At 36.2% G+C, this 21,188-nt stretch overlaps 1 protein-coding gene across 2 annotated transcripts in view; it reads right to left on the bottom strand.

Moving 5' to 3' along the window:
- Nucleotides 1-1,134: 1,134 nt before the first annotated feature.
- Nucleotides 1,135-21,188, bottom strand: part of GXYLT1 (glucoside xylosyltransferase 1) — a 54,407-nt gene continuing 34,353 nt past the window's right edge. For both annotated transcript variants that reach the window (XM_045072975.1, XM_045072976.1), the window contains 3 exons: nt 17,353-17,476; nt 16,880-17,052; nt 1,135-6,988 (listed from right to left, as the gene is read on the bottom strand). In XM_045072975.1, the coding sequence (XP_044928910.1) occupies nt 6,827-6,988; nt 16,880-17,052; nt 17,353-17,476 (459 nt within the window). In that variant the 3' untranslated portion in view covers nt 1,135-6,826. The remainder of the gene's footprint in view (nt 6,989-16,879; nt 17,053-17,352; nt 17,477-21,188) is intronic.

Raw genomic sequence — 21,188 nt, 5'->3', positions numbered from 1 at the left:
CAGTTGCTTAACCGAGCCACCCAGGCACCCTATTTCACACATTTTTAATTCTCCTGTATTATTTGAATTTTTGTTTCAATGGGGACATTTTGTAACTTACAAAAGATTTAATTGAAAATATGATAAAATTGCTAGTATTTATTATACATTTTCATCATGAATTTAAAAGAACTGCTTCTTGGAAGCAGTCATCACTTCAATAATCTTTTAACACCCTTAATATCGTGACTAGAAAACCCATTGGATAAATAATATAATATGTAAAATTGCAAACTGTGAGATCATAACAATACAGGGAACTTTGAAAGCAAAATTAAACCCTGGCACAGAAAAGGTGCTTAGCTTGAATCTGAAATGTGATCCCCCTGGAAATTATAATAAATACTTGGGCCAGTAAAATAATGTATGGTCTGTTGCCTACCCAGTAGCTATCTCCCAAGCTCCCAAGCTTCTACCAAACCAATTTCTTCTTCTTTTTTTAATACTGTCTTTTTTTTTTTAAAGACCTTATTTATTTATTTGACAGAGATCATAAGTAGGCAGAGAGGCAGGCAGAGAGAGAGGAAGGGAAGCAGGCTCCCCACTGAGCAGAGACCCCGACGCGGGGCTCGATCCCAGGACCCTGAGATCATGACCTGAGCCGAAGGCAGCGGCCTTAACCCACTGAGCCACCCAAACAACTTTTAACATAACCCTGATGTGTTCCTTCTCCTCCCAGCAGCCATTCTTCAAGGGAAACCATCTCTAAGTTTAGGGCAAATCTTCATGGTCTGAGTCAACTGTTAGTTTTATCACCTTAGCAAAATGACTGTTTTAGGCACAGATATTATATGGCTATGAGAGCAAGGAGAACCTTTCTCTTACAAAAAAGACATATACCTCTGCCTGTGGTTGTGATTGCAATCTGAATGTTAGCTGTCACTCTATGGCCATGTGGTGAGACCAAGCTCACGTGGTGAGAATGGTAATGGAAAAACAGACAGTACTCAGTTCCTGAGGACACTGATCGGCTGCAGAAATACTCCAGAAACTGCCCACTGCCTAGGCTCCTGGTTATCAGGCATCCCAAACCTAAACATTCCAAAATTGTTTTTGATTGTTAGAATAGTTCAGACACGCCATTTGAAGACATTAAACATTTATGGAGTATATGTTTATTTAGAAACAGCAATACAGTTTCTCAAGAAAAAGATGACTTGAACTCCACCAATACAGAACAAAGCAACTTTCCATTATTCTCAGGTTACATCCAAATCTATAACCTTATTCCCCTTTAATAAATTTTAAGATACACAAAATACTTGGAGAAGATACCAAAATTATACTAACATCATATTTTAAGGTAAAAAGCAGTTTAAAGGTAGTGATTTCTACATATCACAGTACACCAACAGGCCTTCCTGCAGTTTTAGAATCATTACCACTCAAAATATTAATATATTTATGCAAAATGCCTGTGAAAAGTTGAAACACCTGCAACCTTTTCCAGTTTTTTATTTCAGGAACAGGTGCAAACCACAATCTTCACAGATCTTCTGTTATGACATCCATCAAAAACCATTGGTCCAGCTCTCAAATACTGACAATGCATATTGCATGTGGGTCCTGCTAAGTCTTGAATGGATGACATATTCTACAGGTATACAATAAGCCCTGAATTACTTTTGCATAACATTCCAATACTCCCTGAAGAGATTTTATACAAAGTTGAAAACAGCTATTTGCCATCATAGTCAAAGTCAGTTTACTTTTTAAATGGAAAATAAAACTGATGGGTTCCCTTCACGTTTTATAAGGAGTCACTATGGTATTATGTGAGTGAATATGCTCATAAATTCAGATTGTATATATAAACCAAACATAAGCAAATGCTCTACATCAGTTCTTAAGTTTGATATTAAAAACCCTGACCACAGACCCTCCAAACAGCATTCATAGTATTGGTAGGAAGAGAAATTTTCACTTCTTTTTTTTTCCCCTATTTTTTCAAAGGCACTCTTTTGTTTAAAAACCGAGTTTACAGAAAATTCTAAAGAAATAATCCTTTTAGACCTTTGGAATTATTGGTAGAGATGAGGTGACAAGACATTGTTTTCCATTTAAAAGTAAATTTGACATTTTTTTAATCAATTTTTAATTGCCTAGTCCAACATGCTATTCCACATTCTTCTCATGCTCTTTAACTCTTAGACATCTGAATTAATATCATACTCATTTCAGTTTTAAAAGAAAACATTCCTGTGCCATATAGACTTAAGTTTATATAACTTGATTTTAGAAATCTCGTTTCCTGTTCAGTGAATTAGGAAACAGCAAACACCAGAACAACTTAGCCAGACTTTAAGAGGCATAAAAGGGTTGCTTTGGCAATGTAAAAAGGATAACTGTTACAGTACAAATCATCAATCTACTTTTATTAAATATTAAAATGCAGTAAGGCAATTGTTTTAAGACACTTGAAAGTACATTTAATAAATGGATAACTGGCCCGATACCTGACATATTGCACCACTACTATCCTTCTCTATTTACTCTAAGGAATCAAAAAAGCTATTTAAAAAACAGATCCATGATCTTTCTAAAATACTTAAAGAGGTTCTGATTACTATTAAGGTATTTATTACTTAGAATACAAACTTCTCAAAGACACTGAACAGTATCTTTTCAGGCTTTTCCCTTCAATGTGTTTCTCCTGTCTTCCTATTGCCTTGAATCCATTTATAACAGTTCAACTGAAAGTATGCCTACTGAAGAATCAAAAGATATGATTTACTGTGTAAGCTGCCATTCAAGGTAGAGCAGTGATTCCCAAATCTGGCTTCGTATCAGTATCATCTGGAAAACTGCTGTAATAGATTCCTGGGGCCCCTTCAGACCCAATCAAACCATCCCCTCCATCCCAGTCTCCCCTGTGTGAATCCATGTGGTTAATCTTGCATAATCCAACAACTGGCATGACTAAACCAACAACATTAAAAAGAGGGTATCTGTCTTCATATTTCCATAGGTCTTTGCTCACAAACTGGGATCCAGTAAAGAAATAAAATGTTGAATCATTATCACTGAATTTAGATCAGTGAGTAAAGTGACTAGAACAGATCTCTAGTATTGATGAATCAAACCAAAGTAGCTATGCTACTTGCCTCCATGAAAGCCAGCACCCTTCCTGACCCTGGAGTGCCTCATGAACTGAAACCGAAGGCAGGCAGACAGTGGTACAGGGTGGGGGGCCTACAATTCAAAAAGTGACAGTTTCCACAGCATTTCTCTCCACCTCCACTTCTCGATTTCCCCATTCTCATTCCATCTTTTCTCTTACTCTGCCTTTTTGCCATTCTCACTTTTATTCCCTTCTCGATCCTTACTTTCTCACTTTCTCTCTTTTCCTTCTTCTTTTTTTTTAATCATTCATTTATAATCACTCCTTTCTTCTCTGCTTTCTCTTCCTTAAAAACTCCTCCTTACATAATATAAGCAAATTCTTACTGGAGATACATGTCAGAAAACATTTAGGAAACAGAATGATCTGTATAGGAGGCAAAACAGAACTCAACACTAATGCTCTTGTGTGGCATGTATCAGTCATGTAGAATGCATTCAACTCCATTATCTCTGTTGGGTCACGATACTTTCTGACTTATGATTTCTGAGACTCATGAGGTTGGAAGAACATATTGATTGTTTACAAACCTAAGGCACAGAGAAGGTGAACAGATATGCCTGAGGTCCCAAACCAAGAAAAGAATCCAGGTATAATACACAGACTTGTTTTCTTGCCATTATACCAGTAACATCGGACAGGAGGCAAGAACGAAAAAGCAATGAATAAGCGGTAATAGTATTATTTCAGGTTCTAAAGTGTCTAAAAGATAACTGGGTTACCTTATACATTATGAACTATTCTTCACAAGGGGGGAAAAAAAAGCAACTGTATTGCTTTAAAAAGCAAGTCACTATATATTTTCTAAAGGTTTCCAAGTTCTTTTAAGATGGCTACTTCATACAAATAAAGTCTGACTACATTTTGAAATCATTCAACTTTGGTAATACGTCAGCCCAGAGATAGTTGAGGTTGTTCTAACACAAAGACTCAAAGAATACATAATGTAATTTATATAAACTGCATAGATATACTGTTTTATGAAAAGAAATATAATATATTCTCTAAGTTGTTATATATATTTAACCTCATTAATGCTGAGAATAGCATTTCTTAGGAATTCACAAAGAAAAAGTTACCATATCTAAGGATAAATTCAGAAAACTCATTTTACTATTGTTATGGATTTTCTATGAATTCTAAATTTTAGATAAATATAGTCCCTAAGTAGAAAGTTTTTACCATATCCGAATTTATGGTAAAATGCCCAATTAGGTCAGGTCTGAATAAAACCAGACAAAAAACCTTCTAACTGATCCACAAAGTGGAGTGTGTGACAGTGAAATAAGTCACGACATGAGACCAGAGATATACAGTCCAGTTGAATTAAATCATGACCACAATCTACATAGCCCCACCCCCATTATTAGAGCCCATGGGGCTGAGATTCTCTGTTCACTGAGGAAATTAAACCTAAGAAACTTACTAATAATATAAATCCGTATCATGCTAATAACCCCAGTTCCTCTAATATTTCAGAATCACATTTATAATCTACTAACTGTGCCAAGAATTATGGTATCCTAACTTCAACCTTCAACTTGGCAAAATGATTCCCAGTAGTTCCCAAACTAGCTTACATCAAAATCATCTGAGATGCTTATTAAAAATAGAATCATAAGATAACTTATATTTGTACCCTAATCTAACATTGAAGACAACTAAGGAAATTTGCTTAGGAATGGAAAGTAAATGAAGTCAAAGGAGGTATGATGTCATCGTAGTTACCAAAGTACTCATAGCAGAAAAATAACAGACTATCTGGCATTCTCTTTAATATACTTCAGTGAAGGGAAAAGGAATAGATGACACAAATACAGTAAAATATTTAAGTGTTTGAGCTGGGCAGTGAGTACCACTGTACTGTTCTGTTTTTATGTAGTTTTTAAATCTCTTCATTAAAAAACAATTGCAGCCCCTCTCCTAGACACAGTGTCCAAGAAGTCTAAGGGGAAGCCCAGGGATCCATGCTCACAAGCCCCCTCGAGAGTCTAATCTAGACAGGCCAAGTTTTCTTTCGGAGACCATTAGAAATGGTCTGATATATATCCTCCAAACTTCAAAATCCTAGGATTCTCATTTTCTACTCAGTAAACTCAATGTCAGCACAGTTCACAAGTGCTTATATTCACCATGACATTCTGTCAAAGACATACAGATTGTGTTCTCTAAAAGCATCTGTTCAAAGAGTGCTCTAATTTGCCTTTTTTACACCTTCCTCTCTCAATTTGCCCTGACTGAACTGCAAAAGACAGGGGACAACTGCACTGACCATGTCTTTCTGCGTATGCCACGTCTCCACAGAGGACACTATAAAGCCAATCACCACTTTTTTCACATAAGTGGTTTTTTTTCCTTCATGATTTTTCCTTTTCTAATTAAGCATTAAAATTTCAAAAAGTAAAAAGAATAACCACATAGCACTTAATAAAGTCAGATATATGGCACAGCATAGTACATGCCAAGTACTCAGAATCTAGTTATGTTAGAGAGAGCAGTCAAGAACACTAAGTAATATTTTTCTTCTCTTTGAGATTAAGAAAATGTCTTAAGTGATATTAAAAAAAGAAAGATATGCACATTAACCCAATCAAAACTACTTTTTCTATACTCAGATATAACAATCTTCTTAATCCAAATCATCCACAAAAGTTGTCTAACTGACTTAAAAGTAAGGCTCTCTACATTTGCTTCTTCAAAAATATCTTGCAAAACCATTTTGAGGTAGAAGAAAAAAGTTTAAACGGATCACTTTTTTCTGCTTCATTGTAACTAAAATTACTGTTCACAGGAAGTATATAGCTTATGTGTTTTGGTCCATCACATTTTCCATAATCATGTAAGTATACTAAGCTCCATTCTCACTTTATGATCAGCGTATTTTTTGCTTCCAGAATGCCCAGTAAAGCTGAAAATTTTCATTTAAAGTGATGAAAATTTCCAAAAATATCTGTTTAACAATCTCAGATCTGAGTTTGGCAACACAAGTTAACATATACAAATGAAAATACTACATTTCACAAACACATACAAACTATAACTCCTAACATTTTTATGGTTTTCCCATTTTCTTATACAGCTCAGTTTTAAACATGCAGCTTACTTATAATCTAACTTTAACATGATTGTCACAGGAATATTTTAAAACAGAGATGAAATGTATAAAGGCACACATCGATTGTCAATGATTACATCAGTTACATCACATTGCATTAGAAACAGAACATACTCTGTTTCTGTAAACTTTCTGTCACACATTTAAAGTGAGGTTAGTGCTGACATAAAATTATTGCTATACTCACAGTTTGAGTGTTTTCACTGTGTATGAGGTACATTTTCTCCATCCATACACCCCTACTGTTCCTACTCACTTGAGAAGAGTCAACCAAAGCAGGCTACAAACCATTCAAAAATATTTCATCAATACTGGACTGATGGCAAATAGCATTACAAAACATCAGAGATCAAAAATGTCTTCTTGTTGGAGTCCAAGACTTTACTTTATTCTTCATTACATGAATATATGCTCATTTAACTTCTTCAGGAGAAACAATTGTTCTGTAGATGAATAATTTCTTCCTGAATACTTCATCCAAGACCATTCCTTCATGCATGTCCTCTGATATTTTGTTGTTTTAATTCACTTGATTTAATGGTTACCAAGGATCACCTTTCCTTTGAAGGTCTATCATAACGGTCCTGTATGCTTTTTGTTAGCTGTTTGATAAATATTTTGTAAATTTTTCCACAGTACGTATGGACTGTCTTTTGTAGTTCCAGTTCTAAAGGTTTTAATAAGGAACGGATGTTGTTATCTTTAAAAGAACACTAGAGAAAGAAAATAAAAAGACAAAGATACATATAAAATTCAATTATGCTCCAAACTTCTTCAATTTAATATTTAGGACTTCCACTTAGTCTCACAAAAAGTACATATGCTCAACAAATAATTTCAATGAATTAAATGGATGTATGTTCTCACATGAGAGGAGGAAGAAAGACACAGTAAATCACTGAGGGCATCAGGGTAAGTTTTTCAGAGAAGAAGTAATGGAGGCATGGCATTCCAAGCCAAAGCAAGTACACATTCAAGACCAGAGAAGGCCCAGAGACACCGACTGGTGTGAGATGATGACCAAAAGCTCTGAAGGTATAGATCTGAGAGACTCTAAGGAAAGCCAAAATTCACTCCAATAATAGTGTTGAGGCTAGGCTACAAAGAAGTCAGAGAAAGGCATGGAGTGGGAGGAATGAATGCAAAATGACAGCACAGTTCAGGGTTTCCCAAAAAGCCCTAATGGTCCCATGGGTAAATGCATTTGGGAGCTGCTCCACATATGCACTCTTTATGGGAACTCACACTGGCACATGAAAAGCTGTAAACAGTGAAATGAAAAACACATGTGTTGAATGTTTGGCCTACTGGTTCCAAAATATATTTTGACCAGAGTCCTTTTTTATGGTGTAAAATACTATGTAGCAGTTATTAAGTGGAAAGAAATTGCGACTTTATTGTTTTCAACTAGCTATATTTTTTGATTTGGTATTTTCAACTAGGCATATTTTTCAATTAGAAAGATAGATGGGGCTTAAAAATGGAGGAGTTTTGTGAAAGTTTAAAGTCAGTGAAAAATGCAAGCTCCTGAAAGAAATGCAGCACCTGAAATCTCTGAGGGTTCAAATGACCTGAGGTGAACCCCAAGGTTCACTATCATGACACTGAGGGAGAAGAAAGGAAAATGCCACTTGAATCACAAATAGTGAATCTATGGGAAACCACAGCCAATCTTTGGAGAACAGGATGAAGTTAGAGGATAATTTGTAACATGGCTTTTATCAATGTAGAGATGTAAAGAGATGCTGAACTTCAGTATCTCTTTAGGAAGAAAACTATGAGCATTAACTGCATGAAACCATCACTCTTGGGGTGATTTTTTAAACTCAATAACATATACAGAGGATAAATATAGTTTAGAAGATTAAAAACAAAAAGAGGAGCAGATGCTTAACTGAATGTAATGTAAACAGTACTGACTGGCATGGAGGTATCTGGGAGAAACAAATAAAAGCTGGATTGGTTGGGTTTTTTGTTTTTTATTTTTTTTAAGTGCTGTATATAGATATGGCAAAATTTATTTGGGGTTAAAAACAGCAGCCGTGTTGAAAAAGGTAGGCTTTATCAAGTAACACCATCAAATAACATTTCAATGTGTCAAAAACCATCCTTGGACAACTGTGGTTGAGAGGCCAATAATAATGGGAAGACCAAACTACAATCTTTTTCTTACTAAGCAATGGAAATACAATGACAACATGAGGTGACAGGGTGATGGGTGTTAAGGAGGGCACATGTTGGGATGAGCACTGAATATTATAATGCAACTAATGAATAGATGAACACTACAACAAAAACGTATGATGTACTATATGTTGGCTAACATAATGAACTAAAAAATTTTTTTAAATAAAATAAAATGACAGTATTACAAAGGTGTTTAAAAGTTGATTTCCAGAAATATGAAGTACTTGAGACTCAGTTCCTTCATTTTCATGTTTTAAAACCCCAGTGTTTGTGGTTAAAAAAAATTTTTTGTGGTTGCCTGGCTAGCTCAGTAGGAGAAGCATGCAAATCTTGATCTCAGGGTCATGAGTTTGAGCCCCATGTTGGGTGTAGATTACTTAAGTAAATAATTTAAAAAGTATTTTGAAGAAGGTTTTTCTGAAATAAAAACAGTGCCTCATGAATTAGTGCTCTTTTAGTCCACCGTATAACACAACAAATTTGACCTTTCAGGGACAAGATGATAAATTACCAAAATTGCCACCCATATAAATAGAGCCTGAAGTCATGGCACATTCTGGCATTCACAAATCTGCAGCGCTGCAGAGCTGTGCAGGACATAACTTGCATCTAGGTGCTCCCCTTCCCAGAGGCCACATGTGGCCTTACCTGACTGGAGGCCTTTTTCCACCCTGTATGGTTTGCCTGACTGATTTTGACTTCTCCTTCTCTGCCTGGTACTCATCGTCATAGCTCAGTTCAGATGTCAGTACTTCTGGGAAGCCTTTCCTGATACAGTTAATCACTCCTTCACTGGCACAGTGCACAAACTTTTAAGAAGGTCATGCTTTACACATAAAACTGTCAGTTGAAAGGCAGCAAATAAGTATTGAGGTTAAGATGACTACAATTAGATAATCTGAGGCATTTTCAAAGAATACATGTTTTAAAAATAAGGCAGAATGGCAGTGCAATCCAATAAATGCTGAGAGCCAACTATATGCAAGAAGGTACAACATTACACCCTAAACCACAATTTCACTTTCCCTGCGGCCAACTGCAGTCTGGGAGCAGATGATCCTCCTCCTAACATACTGTCACAAGGTCTACGATAACCTAACGCTATGTTACAATGCCTACCATGCACCTATCTTCATCTCCTCACAGAGGCATTTTATCATCTCACATCATCAAGAAGGGTACATATAGGACAATAAACTATCCTGAGAGAAACCACATTCACAAAACTTTTATTACAATATATTGTTATAACTATTCTACTTGATTATTGGGTATTATTCCTTAATCTCTTATGTGTCTAAGTTATAAATTAAACTTTATCAAAGTTATGTACGTACAGGAAAAAAACATAGTACATACAGGGTTCAGTACTATCTGTAGTTTCAGACATCCACTGGGGGGCTTGGAATATGTCCCCCATGGACAAGAGGGGAAAGACCAAAGCACAGAGGGAAACACTCAGGACAACTCCCTTGCAGAGATAGTTATGCAAATATAAGCAGGATATGAAGTAAATCAAAGTTAACACAGAACCACCAAGAAATGTAATTCAGAATGAAATACATGAAGCAGAAAATACCTTATAGAGCAATAAAATGTTTTGTTCCCATTTTACATTTGCAATTTTAATCTTAATATTTTTATTCACTCAACAACTAATATTTAACAAATATGTATGGACTGTAAAACTTGATTTGCTGGAAGGCACAGCCATGCATTTACATTTTAAAGATGGTTCATATCCTTTTTAATTCATATTGTTCATTGCGTTCAATGGCTATGACTAAGCTTCTGTCTGAAACTTGCATAAATACCCTTGTCTGAATACATTGCTTTTAAAAATTACACTTCTCATTGAATTATAGATAAGGGAAGATAAAAACACTAACAAAGAGCACTTACATAAAAGACTGATTAACTTCATTAAATCGAAAAATGGAAAGATACAGCTATAGTTAATACAGATTCAAACCAAACAAATTATCAGTTCAGTACTTGAAATTATTTTAACGGATTTTTGTTCAAATCAAGTGTAATTAGTCAGCTTAAAACTATTAGTCACCTTTTTAAAAATATATACTTATCAGAGATCAAAGATCAAATAAAACTAGTGAAATTTAATCCCTTAATAATGGATTCTTTAATGCTCAAAGGAAACAAAGATAGCATATTTTTATAAGAATGCATTTCTTTTATATTCTGCAGTCTCAGAACACCAAAAGTACTTCTCATTTGACAACCCGTGATAAAGCATTAATATACAAAATTGATTTCTGGGGGCATCATAAAGTCTGCTACATTAAAATGAACACAAACACTAAATTTTAGAATTCTTTAGTGAGTAGCTGTATCATGATAAATTGATTATACAGAAACTTCATCTGTCATGTTTACAGAAGAAACTTAGCAAATAATGCACAAAATGATAGCCCACAATGCCATTAGCACTTTGCTTACCACCAAGTTTGAGAAACACTGATTTCCAGGAAAAAACTTCAATTCCTTATCATTGCAGATCATCACCTTGACACAGCATATCCTCACCACACTGATCCCAGCCCAGTCACTCCCTACCTTCACCCAGCACTCCACTCCTGAACAGCTCCACACCTGACCTCTCCATGGACTTTTCATGAAAAAAGTGTTTTTGTGCTGAAAACCCCCGAGCTTTTTACTCAGGCAGCACTCTGCCCAGATAGTCCCTGCTCCTGGAAAACTCTTCCTCATTCAAGGCTACTTTATTATTTTTTTTTTATTAACATATCATGTATTGTTAGCCCCAGGGGTACAGGTCTGTGAATCGTCAGGCTTACCCACTTCACAGCACTCACCATAGCACATACCCTCCCCAAGGTCCATATCCCAACCGCCCATACTCCCTCTCCCCCCAGCAACCCTCAGTTTGTTTTGTGAGATTTAGAGTCTCTTATGGTTTGGCTCCCTCCCGATTCCAACTTGTTTCATTTTTTCAAGGCCCACTTTAAAGGCCTCCTTTGAGTGAGGCACAAGGCTTTCCCTGGCACTTCAAGGCAAACAAAACTCTCTTATAGTTCCAGTATAGCCTCTGTCATAATGGATTACAGTGAAGTATTTTCATCCTCATTTCTATTAATGAAGCTCTACTAGACCAGTCATTAGCAATAAAAAGACTAAGAATCTAAAAAACAGAGGCAATCAGCTCTTTTCCTGACCTCCACACTTAAACTAGCACTCCTATTATTTACTTATGTTCTGTCTTCACATCCACATAAGATTAGGCACAGTCTAACAGAACAAAGTACACATCTGCATGAGAGACAAATGGTCACATATATTTCTCCCCAGGTATCAGTGAATTAACTGCATTAAGCAGTTAACTTTGCTCATTAAGCAAAATCATAAATCATAAATCCAATCTTCATTTGGACTTGCTCCAAGTTTGGTCCCCAACATACTCATGGAGACCTGGTTCAGGCATCAAACTAGAGGTATCTGGGGCAAGGGAGGAAAAGGGGCAGTATAATTTTCTCAAACTCAATATAAAGCAGATGCTTAAATGAGGAAACCCAATTTACAAAGGCAACAAAGAAGATAAAATACCTAAGCATAAACTTAAGATGTGTTCAAAATCTGAATGAAGAAATCTATTGAACATTTCTGAAAGAACAAATGGAAGGATACCTCTTGTTCTTTTTTTTCTTAATTTTATTTATTTATTTGAAAGAGAGAGTGAAAGCACGAGTGGGATGAGGGGCAGAGGAAGAAGCAGACTCTCCACCAAGCAGAGAGCTTGATGTGGGACTCGATCCTCGGACTCTGGGATCATAACCCAAGCCAAAGGCAGATGCCTAACCCACTGAGCCACCCAGGCACCCCGATGCACCTTGTTCTTCATTAAGATGTCTCAACACCATCAAAACATCACCATCAAAACATTAGCAGCTCCTAAGTTAACATAAGAAACTGATCCATTCCCTAAGGAAGATGTGGTCCATATACACTGTGGAGTATTATGCCTCCCATCAGAAAGGATGAATACCCAACTTTTGTAGCAACATGGACAGGACTGGAAGAGATTATGTTGAGTGAAATAAGTCAAGCAGAGAGAGTCAATTATCATATGGTTTCACTTATTTGTGGAGATAACAAATAGCATGGAGGACATGGGGGGATGGAGAGGAGAAGGGAATTGAAGGAAATTGGAAGGGGAAGTGAACCATGAGAGACTATGGACTCTGAAAAACAATCTGAGGGTTCTAAAGGGGCGGGGGGTGGGAGGTTGGGGGAACCAAGTGGTGGGTATTGAAGAGGGCACAGATTGCATGGAGCACTGGGTATGGTACAAAAACAATGAATACTGTTAACACCGAAAAGAAATAAAAATTTAAAAAAAAAAAAAGAAAGAAAGAAACTGATCCATTCCCAATAAAAAGCTTTTTGAGTTAATGAGTTAATATTTGTTTTTTTAGTTTAATGAATTAAAATTTGTGGAAAAGTAAATACGCAATAGCTAGGAAAACACTGAGAACAGGCTCTGAAGAGGGAGTAACCTTAACAGATATTAAAACATAGTATTACCACAATGCCTTTATAACTAAAATAGTGTGACATTAGTGCACAATTAGACAAACCAGTGGAACAAAAAAGAAAATTCAGAAACTAGAAATGGAACTTTAGTATATAATAAAGTCCATATCTCAAATATTTGGGTTAAAGATAGACTTTTAAACAAATGGGTGTTCTTTTTTTTTTTTTTTTTTAAAGATTTTATCTATTTATTTGACAGAGAGAGATCACAAGTAAGCAGAGAGGCAGGCAGAGAGAGAGGAGGAAGCAGGCTCCCCACTAAGCAGAGAGCCTGATGTGGGGCTCGATCCCAGGACCCTGAGATCATGACCTGAGCTGAAAGCAGAGGCTTAACCAACTGAGCCATGCAGGCGCCCCTAAAAACCAAATTCTTAATGGCAAAAAATGCTATAAACAAAGTAGAACTAGGAGAAAACTCTTCCAGCAGATATCACAAATAAAGGACTAATGTCCCCATTATACAAAGAGGGGAAGTAAAGACCAGAAAAACTCTCTCATGGTGATGGTTGCACAACTCTTAAAATACGTTAAAATCCACTAAATTATACACTTTAAATGAGTGAACTTTGTGAGATATAAATTATACATCAATAAAATCATTTTTAAAACCTACAGGATAGGTACAAGATTTGAAAGAAAATTCACCAAAAAAAAGATAAAAAATGTCCCTTAAATATATAAAATGATGTTCACTTAATTTATAAGAGAAAGGCAAATTAAAACTAAACTAAAAAAAACAAAAAACAAAAAACTGAGGGGCACCTGGGTGGCTCAGTCATTGGGTGTCTGCCTTCAGCTCAGGTCATGATCCCAGGGTCCTGGGATCGAGCCCTGAATGGGGCTCTGCTCCGCAGGAGGCCTGCTTCTCTCTCTCCCACTCCCCCTGCTTGTATTCCCACTTTTGATGTGTCTGTCTCTGTCAAATAAATAAATAAAATCGTAAACAAACAAAAACTAAACTAAGATTCCATTTCTCAGTTATCAGAATGGCTAAATTTTAAAAGCTTGAAAATACACTCCATTGATGAGGCTATTGGGGAATAGGCCTCCTCATAAATTATGGGCAGGAATTCAAACAATCCCTCTGTAGGGGAAATCGGCAATATCTTCAATCCATAATTCCACTTGCAGCAACTTACCCTAAAGATACATCCCATCAATACAAATATACATATGGCAAGGTTATGCATTGCTGCATTATTTAGAATTCACAGTTCACAATTTTGGAAACTACCAAATATTCAAACTAAGGGACTGCTTGAATTAACTCTGGTATATACACAAAATGCAGTACAAATATAGCTGTTTAAAAAAAAAAAAATAAAGAAGGGGAAGGGGAATAGATGAAGCAAGCTATGGAGATTAAGGAGTACACTTATCATGATGAGCATGGGGTGATGTAGAGAATTGTTGAATCACTATATTTTTTGTTTGTTTGTTTGTTTTAAAAATGTTATTTATTTATTTGACAGACAGAGATCACAAGTAGGCAGAGAGGCAGGCAGAGAAGAGGAGGAAGCAGGCTCCCTGCCGAGCAGAGAGCCCCATGGGGGCTCAATCCCAGGACCCTGAGATCATGACCTGAGCTGAAGGCAGAGGCTTTAACCCACTGAGCCACCCAGGTGCCCCTGAATCACTATATATTGTAACCTGAAACTAATATAACACTGTATGGTAACTACACTGGAATTAAAATTTTAAAAAAAGAGGAAGTGATTTTAAATCCATGAATTTCTGGACTATTTTAAGTGAAAAACAATAAAAAAGAGTAAATAATATAAACAATATGCTATCTTTGTGTAAGAAAAGGTGGATTACAAAATATACATATCTCTGTCATCTCTACAGGAAGGATCAATTAGAAAACAATGAAATCAGTAACCTATGGTGTAGGGTATTTGGGGTGGAAAGGGTGAATAAAAAGTGATACCCCTGAGTAAACCCTTATTTAGTTTTCAGTTTTTGAAATATACTAACATTTACCCTATCAAATTAAAGTTGAACCAATAAAGATGGAGGAGAAGAAACTTTTTAAAACTGAAAGCATACTGAAACAAACAAACCCAGCTGTATTCCAAATTAATAAAATAACCACAATGAGAAGCAGGATAAAAAAACTAATCCAGGGCGCCTGGGTGGCTCAGTGGTTAAGCCGCTGCCTTCGGCTCAGGTCATGATCTCAGGGTCCTGGTATCGAGGCCCGCATTGGGCTCTCTGCTCAGCAGGGAGCCTGCTTCCCTCTCTCTCTCTCTGCCTGCCTCTCGGTCTACTTGTGATCTCTCTCTGTCAAATAAATAAATAAAATCTTTAAAAAAAAAAAAAACTAATCCAAGTAACTGCTGAACACAATACTGAGTACATGCCCTCATGGTGAGGGGGGAAGGGGCAGGTAGATAATGGGAACAAATCCTTAACTTTTCTTAGTAGGTTGGTTTTTAGCAAAGATTAGACCATTTCTGAAATTATTTTAAATGTACTGTAGGATTACACAAATGAGGAAGTGTTTCATTTTATGAGTCAGGATTCTAAATGCGGAAGGCGATAAAACATGAAAACAGAGTAAGAGAAAGCAGGAAGAACTCTGGGGAAACAGAACTGGAGGCATCAGTGTAACTACATGATTGTATGTATAAGTTGTGTGTGTGCTGTGTATTTATATTTCCTACCTGTCACTGAAAGGGCTCAGAAGTGAAGACAACCTTATAGCAATAAGCATGCCCAGCACCCTGAGCCCTCTAAAAGAAACCAGAGCTCCTATGACAGAGAGGTAATTTCAGGGTAGGACAAGGAAGGTAAAACAAGTCGAGCCTAGCATATTTTTTGAAAAAGATAATGAGGAGGTACCCAAAATAGTGAAGGGAATATGTCAGATGGGCACACGAGTTTGGCAAAAGGGACTCTAATGGCCAAACTGGAAACAACTTAAGCATCAACACCAATAATGCATTATAAATCATCAAGAAAAAATACCTATCAATGATTTCTTACTAATAATGTATGGATCAATAAATTGGCAAAAGGGGATGGCTCTTCCTTACAGGAGAATGCTTAGTGCCAAAATTGTACAGAGAAGGACAACTATGCCTGGACAGTCAGCAATTTGCAACTACCATAGTAAAGACTGGTTTAAACAAGAATCAACAATGGATGCTAAATGTAGCACAGAAATTCTGAAGAGGAGGATATTTATAGGATTTTAAAGAGTCTCCCCACAGACTGCTCACAAAAAGAAAAACAACTACATAGTAGAGAAACTGAACAACATTTTTCATGAGTGATCAAAAGCAGCATCACCCATGAAAGGCAGGTAGACAAAGGTGACTATGAATGTGATACCCTGAGAAGCTCACAGGGCTTACACAGTACTCTGACCAGGAGGGAATACTCTCAACCTAATCATAAGGAAATAGACAGGTGAATATTAAGAATATTCTAGTAAGAAAAAAGATAAAGAGGCTCTATTCTCCAAAAATGCCAATGTCATAAAAGACAAAAACTGAGAAACTGTTCTATATCAAAAGAGAATATACATCAAAGTACTGTATCAATATGAAATTTCCTGAGTTGATACCTGTACTGTGCTTAATAAGAGAACATCCCTGTTCTTACTGAAAACATTAAAATCTTCAAGGAGTAAAAGAGCATGATGTGTGCAACTTACATTCAGATGGTTGAGAACAAAACATATCTATACTGAAAGAGAACTGATGATAAATCAAATGAGGTAAAATGTTAATAACTAATGAACATGAGTAAAGGATATGGAAATTCTTTGTTTATTCTTGCAAATACTCTAAGTTTGTAAGAATTTCAACATAGACAGTTAAAAAAAGAAAAAAACACATTCTTACATTTCTCAGTGCTTCATAAATGGCTCTAAATGCTGGTTGTTTATCATCGTGGTAAACACCTCTGTTCCCATGAAGAATAAAGATTCCTTCTTCTTCTGCTTCCTGGCAATTGCTTCCATATATACAATGATCTGGTCGATAATTCCATTGACACGGAAAAACAAAAAGGCTTTCTATGTGAAGAAAAATAAAACAATGAAGCAAATAACCCTAATTCCACAGAATTAACATTCTGCAAAAATTTTAAACACACAGCTCTTACAGGAAAAGATTTAAAATAGTGAAAAATGTTTAAAATTTAGATCCTTTCCTACAAAAACAATATTAAGAAAAGTTTTTTAAGAAGTTCTACTCTGTCTTAAACATAGTGATAATCACAAATATAAGCCAAAATTAAATGTGTTTCTTTATTTACTAAATAATACCTATGATTTTTTACAAATGGGAAGAATTAAAGAAATTTAAATGATTACCTGGATTATGAAAAAAGATGATATTCAACAGATCTTGATCCCCCCATGTGATGTTAAGTTTGTATTTTTTAAGCAATGGCATAAGTATATCTCCCCATCGCAGCCGTACAGTTGTCATGTCATTCTGTTGGTAAATACATTGAGAAGATCTTCAGGCCTCCATGGTTCATATGGCAGCACAATGGCAGTTCCCCATTCTTCCCTCAGTATCACAGAGCAACAAGAAGAAATGCAAACTTCTTCTGTTATAAAACCAAGTGACTCTAATGTAATTAGGACTGTCCATTTGGGAGTAGGAAAGATAATAAAAGAAGGTATCTGAAGCTGCATGTAGAAGTAATAAAACTAATAAAAGTCAGGAAAGACTGGGAAAGAAAAACTAGGTGATAGTTTTAAGTACTTTGTAGATGATAGTTTTAAGTACTATGACCATGATCTCATCCTAAAACGCAGATCAGATTGTTTTAGTACCTATGTCATATGTCTAGACATAGTATCTAGGTCTATATCACAGTTATTGTGGATTCAACCTGTTAACATACAAAGTACTTGGACAGTACTTGGCACATGACACATCTCAGTGTTAGCTATTATTGTTACCAGGATCACTATCACTCTTAGACTGATTAGCCAATCTTTCATAATTGACATTTCAAAGAGATCAATTTGAAACCAGTAAATCAAAAACAGATTATGAATTTCATCAGGTGCCTTTTCAACCTCTATAAAGTTGCTCAAAGTTCATTATTTTAAGACACAAAGTCAAATACCCAAGGAAACAACCAAGTTGAAAGAGGGTCTGAATCTTGTAAATATGAGAAGGAGTGGAGCTGAATACTAAGTCTTTCCAATTAATTTGATTCTTAAACTCTTCAGACTTAACCCAATATTCCTCAACGCACAGTTTTCAGTGTGCACAGTGAATTTTAAAAATCCTTCACAATGGGGTACCCGGGTGGCTCAGTGGGTTAAAGCCACTGCTTTAGGCTCAGGTCATGATCCCAGGGTCCTGGGATGGAGCCCTGCATCCAGCTCTCTGCTCAGCAGGAGACCTGCTTCTTTTCCTCTCTCTCTCTGCCTGCCTCTCTGCCTACTTGTGATCTCTGTCTGTCAAATAAATAAATAAAATCTTTAAAAAAAATAAAATAAAATGCTTCACAATGTTAAGTACAGAAATTAAGAATAACATTTAGAAACCTTTACAGCAACTCAACAGAATGTTATGTCTATTTAATCTAATATTTTTCTAGTAACATATCATTTTTACAAAAGCATTGCCTCATGGAAAAACTAAATTTAAAAAACAAAACTGAGAGGCGCCTGGGTGGCTCAGTGGGTTAAGCCGCTGCCTTCGGCTCAGGTCATGATCTCAGGGTCCTAGGATCGAGTCCTGCATCGGGCTCTCTGCTCAGCAGGGAGCCTGCATCCCTGTCTCTCTCTTTCTTTCTGCCTACCTCTCTATCTACTTGTGATCTCTCTTTGTCAAATAAATAAATAAAATCTTTTAAAAAAACAAAAAAACTGATCCTTCATACACAGTCTGAAAGACACTGTTATATGCTATTCTAGGATACATAATAAACACAATGGGAATATAAACAATCTATCTTTTAAGAAAGAAAAAGAAAAGAGAGAATTCCAAAGGGGAAAAAGCTATATATTTAAACTAAATATTATCTGCTATAATTTTATTACTCTTGTGTGAAGTTTCTCAGAACACCAAAACACTCTGGAAAATAACTGAAGGAAGTTTTACCTAAGGAAATAATAAGAAGATACTTTATGGAAAGGACAACACTGAAATAAGTCATTTAGCATGTTAACTAAATATTCTTAGCATCTGAAAAGGGAACTCTGAATTGTACAAGGACAAAGACAACCAACACATTCAACAGACAGGGCCGGTGGACCTCTTGTACCATGCCATGTTCAAATCTTCATTGAATTTTTTCCATTCAAATATAATAAATATAAATATATAAAAATATATATAAATGTACATATTCAAAGAAAAAAATGATTATGAACATTTGGAGAGTATGTGATATGGTGAGTGCTGTGAAATGTGTAAGCCTGAAGATTCACAGACCTGTACCCCTGGGGCAAATAATACATTATATGTTAAGAAAAATAATTAATAAAAAAAAAAAATCAACGAAGGATCAAATTACAAGGTCTAGTGCAGTCTTAGGAAAAAAAAAAAATCAAAGGGGTGAAACAATCCTTAGATGTTAAAGAAAAAGTCCTACTACAAAAATTTTGGATGAGAAGCAATAACACTAGCTTTAAATGCAATTATATAACCTAAAATATCCAAGAGAACCAATGAAATATGGTAAGAAATGAGTTTAGAAAAGAAGCATTATAAAAGACATCAAACTTTCATTCTTCACAGACATGAAAACCCAAAAGACAAGCAAAAAAACTGCTAGAACTGATACAGGAAGTCAGCAAAGTTGCAGGTTATAGTATCAATGCACAGACGTCTGTTGCATTTCTATATACCAATAATGAAGCAGCAGAGAGAGAAATCAAAGAATGAATCCCATTTGCAATTGCACCAAAACCAGTAAGATATCTAGGCATAAACCTAACCAAAGAGATAAAAGATCTGTATCTGAAAACTACAGGACACTGATGAAAGAAGGTTAGGGGGGCTCCTAGGTGGCTCAGTTGGTTAAGCAACTGCCTTAGGCTCAGATCATGATCCCTGGGTCCTGGGATCAAGCCCTGCAAGGGGCTCCTTGCTTGGCAGAGAGTCAGCTTCTCCTTCTGCCTCTCTTGGCTACTCCGCCTGCTTTGTTCTCTCTGTCAAATAAATAAGTAAAAATTCTGAAAGGAAGGAAGGAAGGAACGAATGAACGAACGAACTGAGGAAGAACAGAAAGAAGAAAGAAAGAAAAAAGAGACAAAGAAACAGAGAGGAAGGAAAGAGGGAAGGAAGGAACTGAGGAAGGACAGGAAGGAAGAAAGGAAGAGGGAAGGATGGATGAAGGAGGAAATTAAGGAAGACACAAAGAAATGAAAACATGTTCCAAGCTCATGCGCTGGAAGAACAAGCACTGTTAAAATGTCTATACGGCCCAAAGCAATCATTTAATGCAATCCCTATCAAAATACCACCAGTATTTTCAGAGCTAGAACAAACAGTCCTAAAATTTTTATGGAACCACAAAAGACCCCAAGTAGCCAAATGTTGAAAAAGAAAATCAAAGCTGTAGGCTTCACAATTCCAGACTTCAAGCTATATGACAAAGCTAAAGTCACCAATACAATACGGTACCGGCACAAAAATAGACGCACAGATCAATGGAACAGAATAGAGAACCCAGAAATGAACCCTCAACTCTATGGCCAACTAATCTTTGACAAAGCAGGAAAGAATGTCCAATGGAAACAAGACAGTCTCTTCAACAAATGGTGTTGGGAACACTGGACAGCCACAAGCAGAAGAATGAAACTGGACCACTTTCTTACACCATACAGAAAAATAAATTCAAAATGGATGAAAGACTTAAATGTGAGACAGGAACCCATCAAACCCCTAGAGGAGAACACAGGCAACAACCTCTTTGACCTCAGCTGCCATAACTTCCTACGAGGCATGTCTCCAGAGGCAAGGGAAACAAAAGCAAAAATGAACCATTGGGGCTACATCAGGATAAAAAGCTTCTGCACAACAAAGCAAACAATCAACAAAACCTTTAAAAGGCAACCTACAGAATGGGAAAAGATATTCACAAATGACATGTCAGATAAAGGACTCGTATTCAAAATCTCATAAAGAACTTACCAAACTCAACACCCAAAAATACAAATAATCCAGTCCAGAAATG

The sequence above is a fragment of the Mustela putorius genome, unplaced genomic scaffold, assembly GCF_011764305.1.
Source record: "Mustela putorius furo isolate JIRA1106 unplaced genomic scaffold, ASM1176430v1.1 tig00537227_pilon_pilon_pilon, whole genome shotgun sequence".
Lineage (NCBI taxonomy): Eukaryota > Metazoa > Chordata > Mammalia > Carnivora > Mustelidae > Mustela > Mustela putorius.
This window is presented reverse-complemented; position numbering and strand designations above follow the sequence as displayed.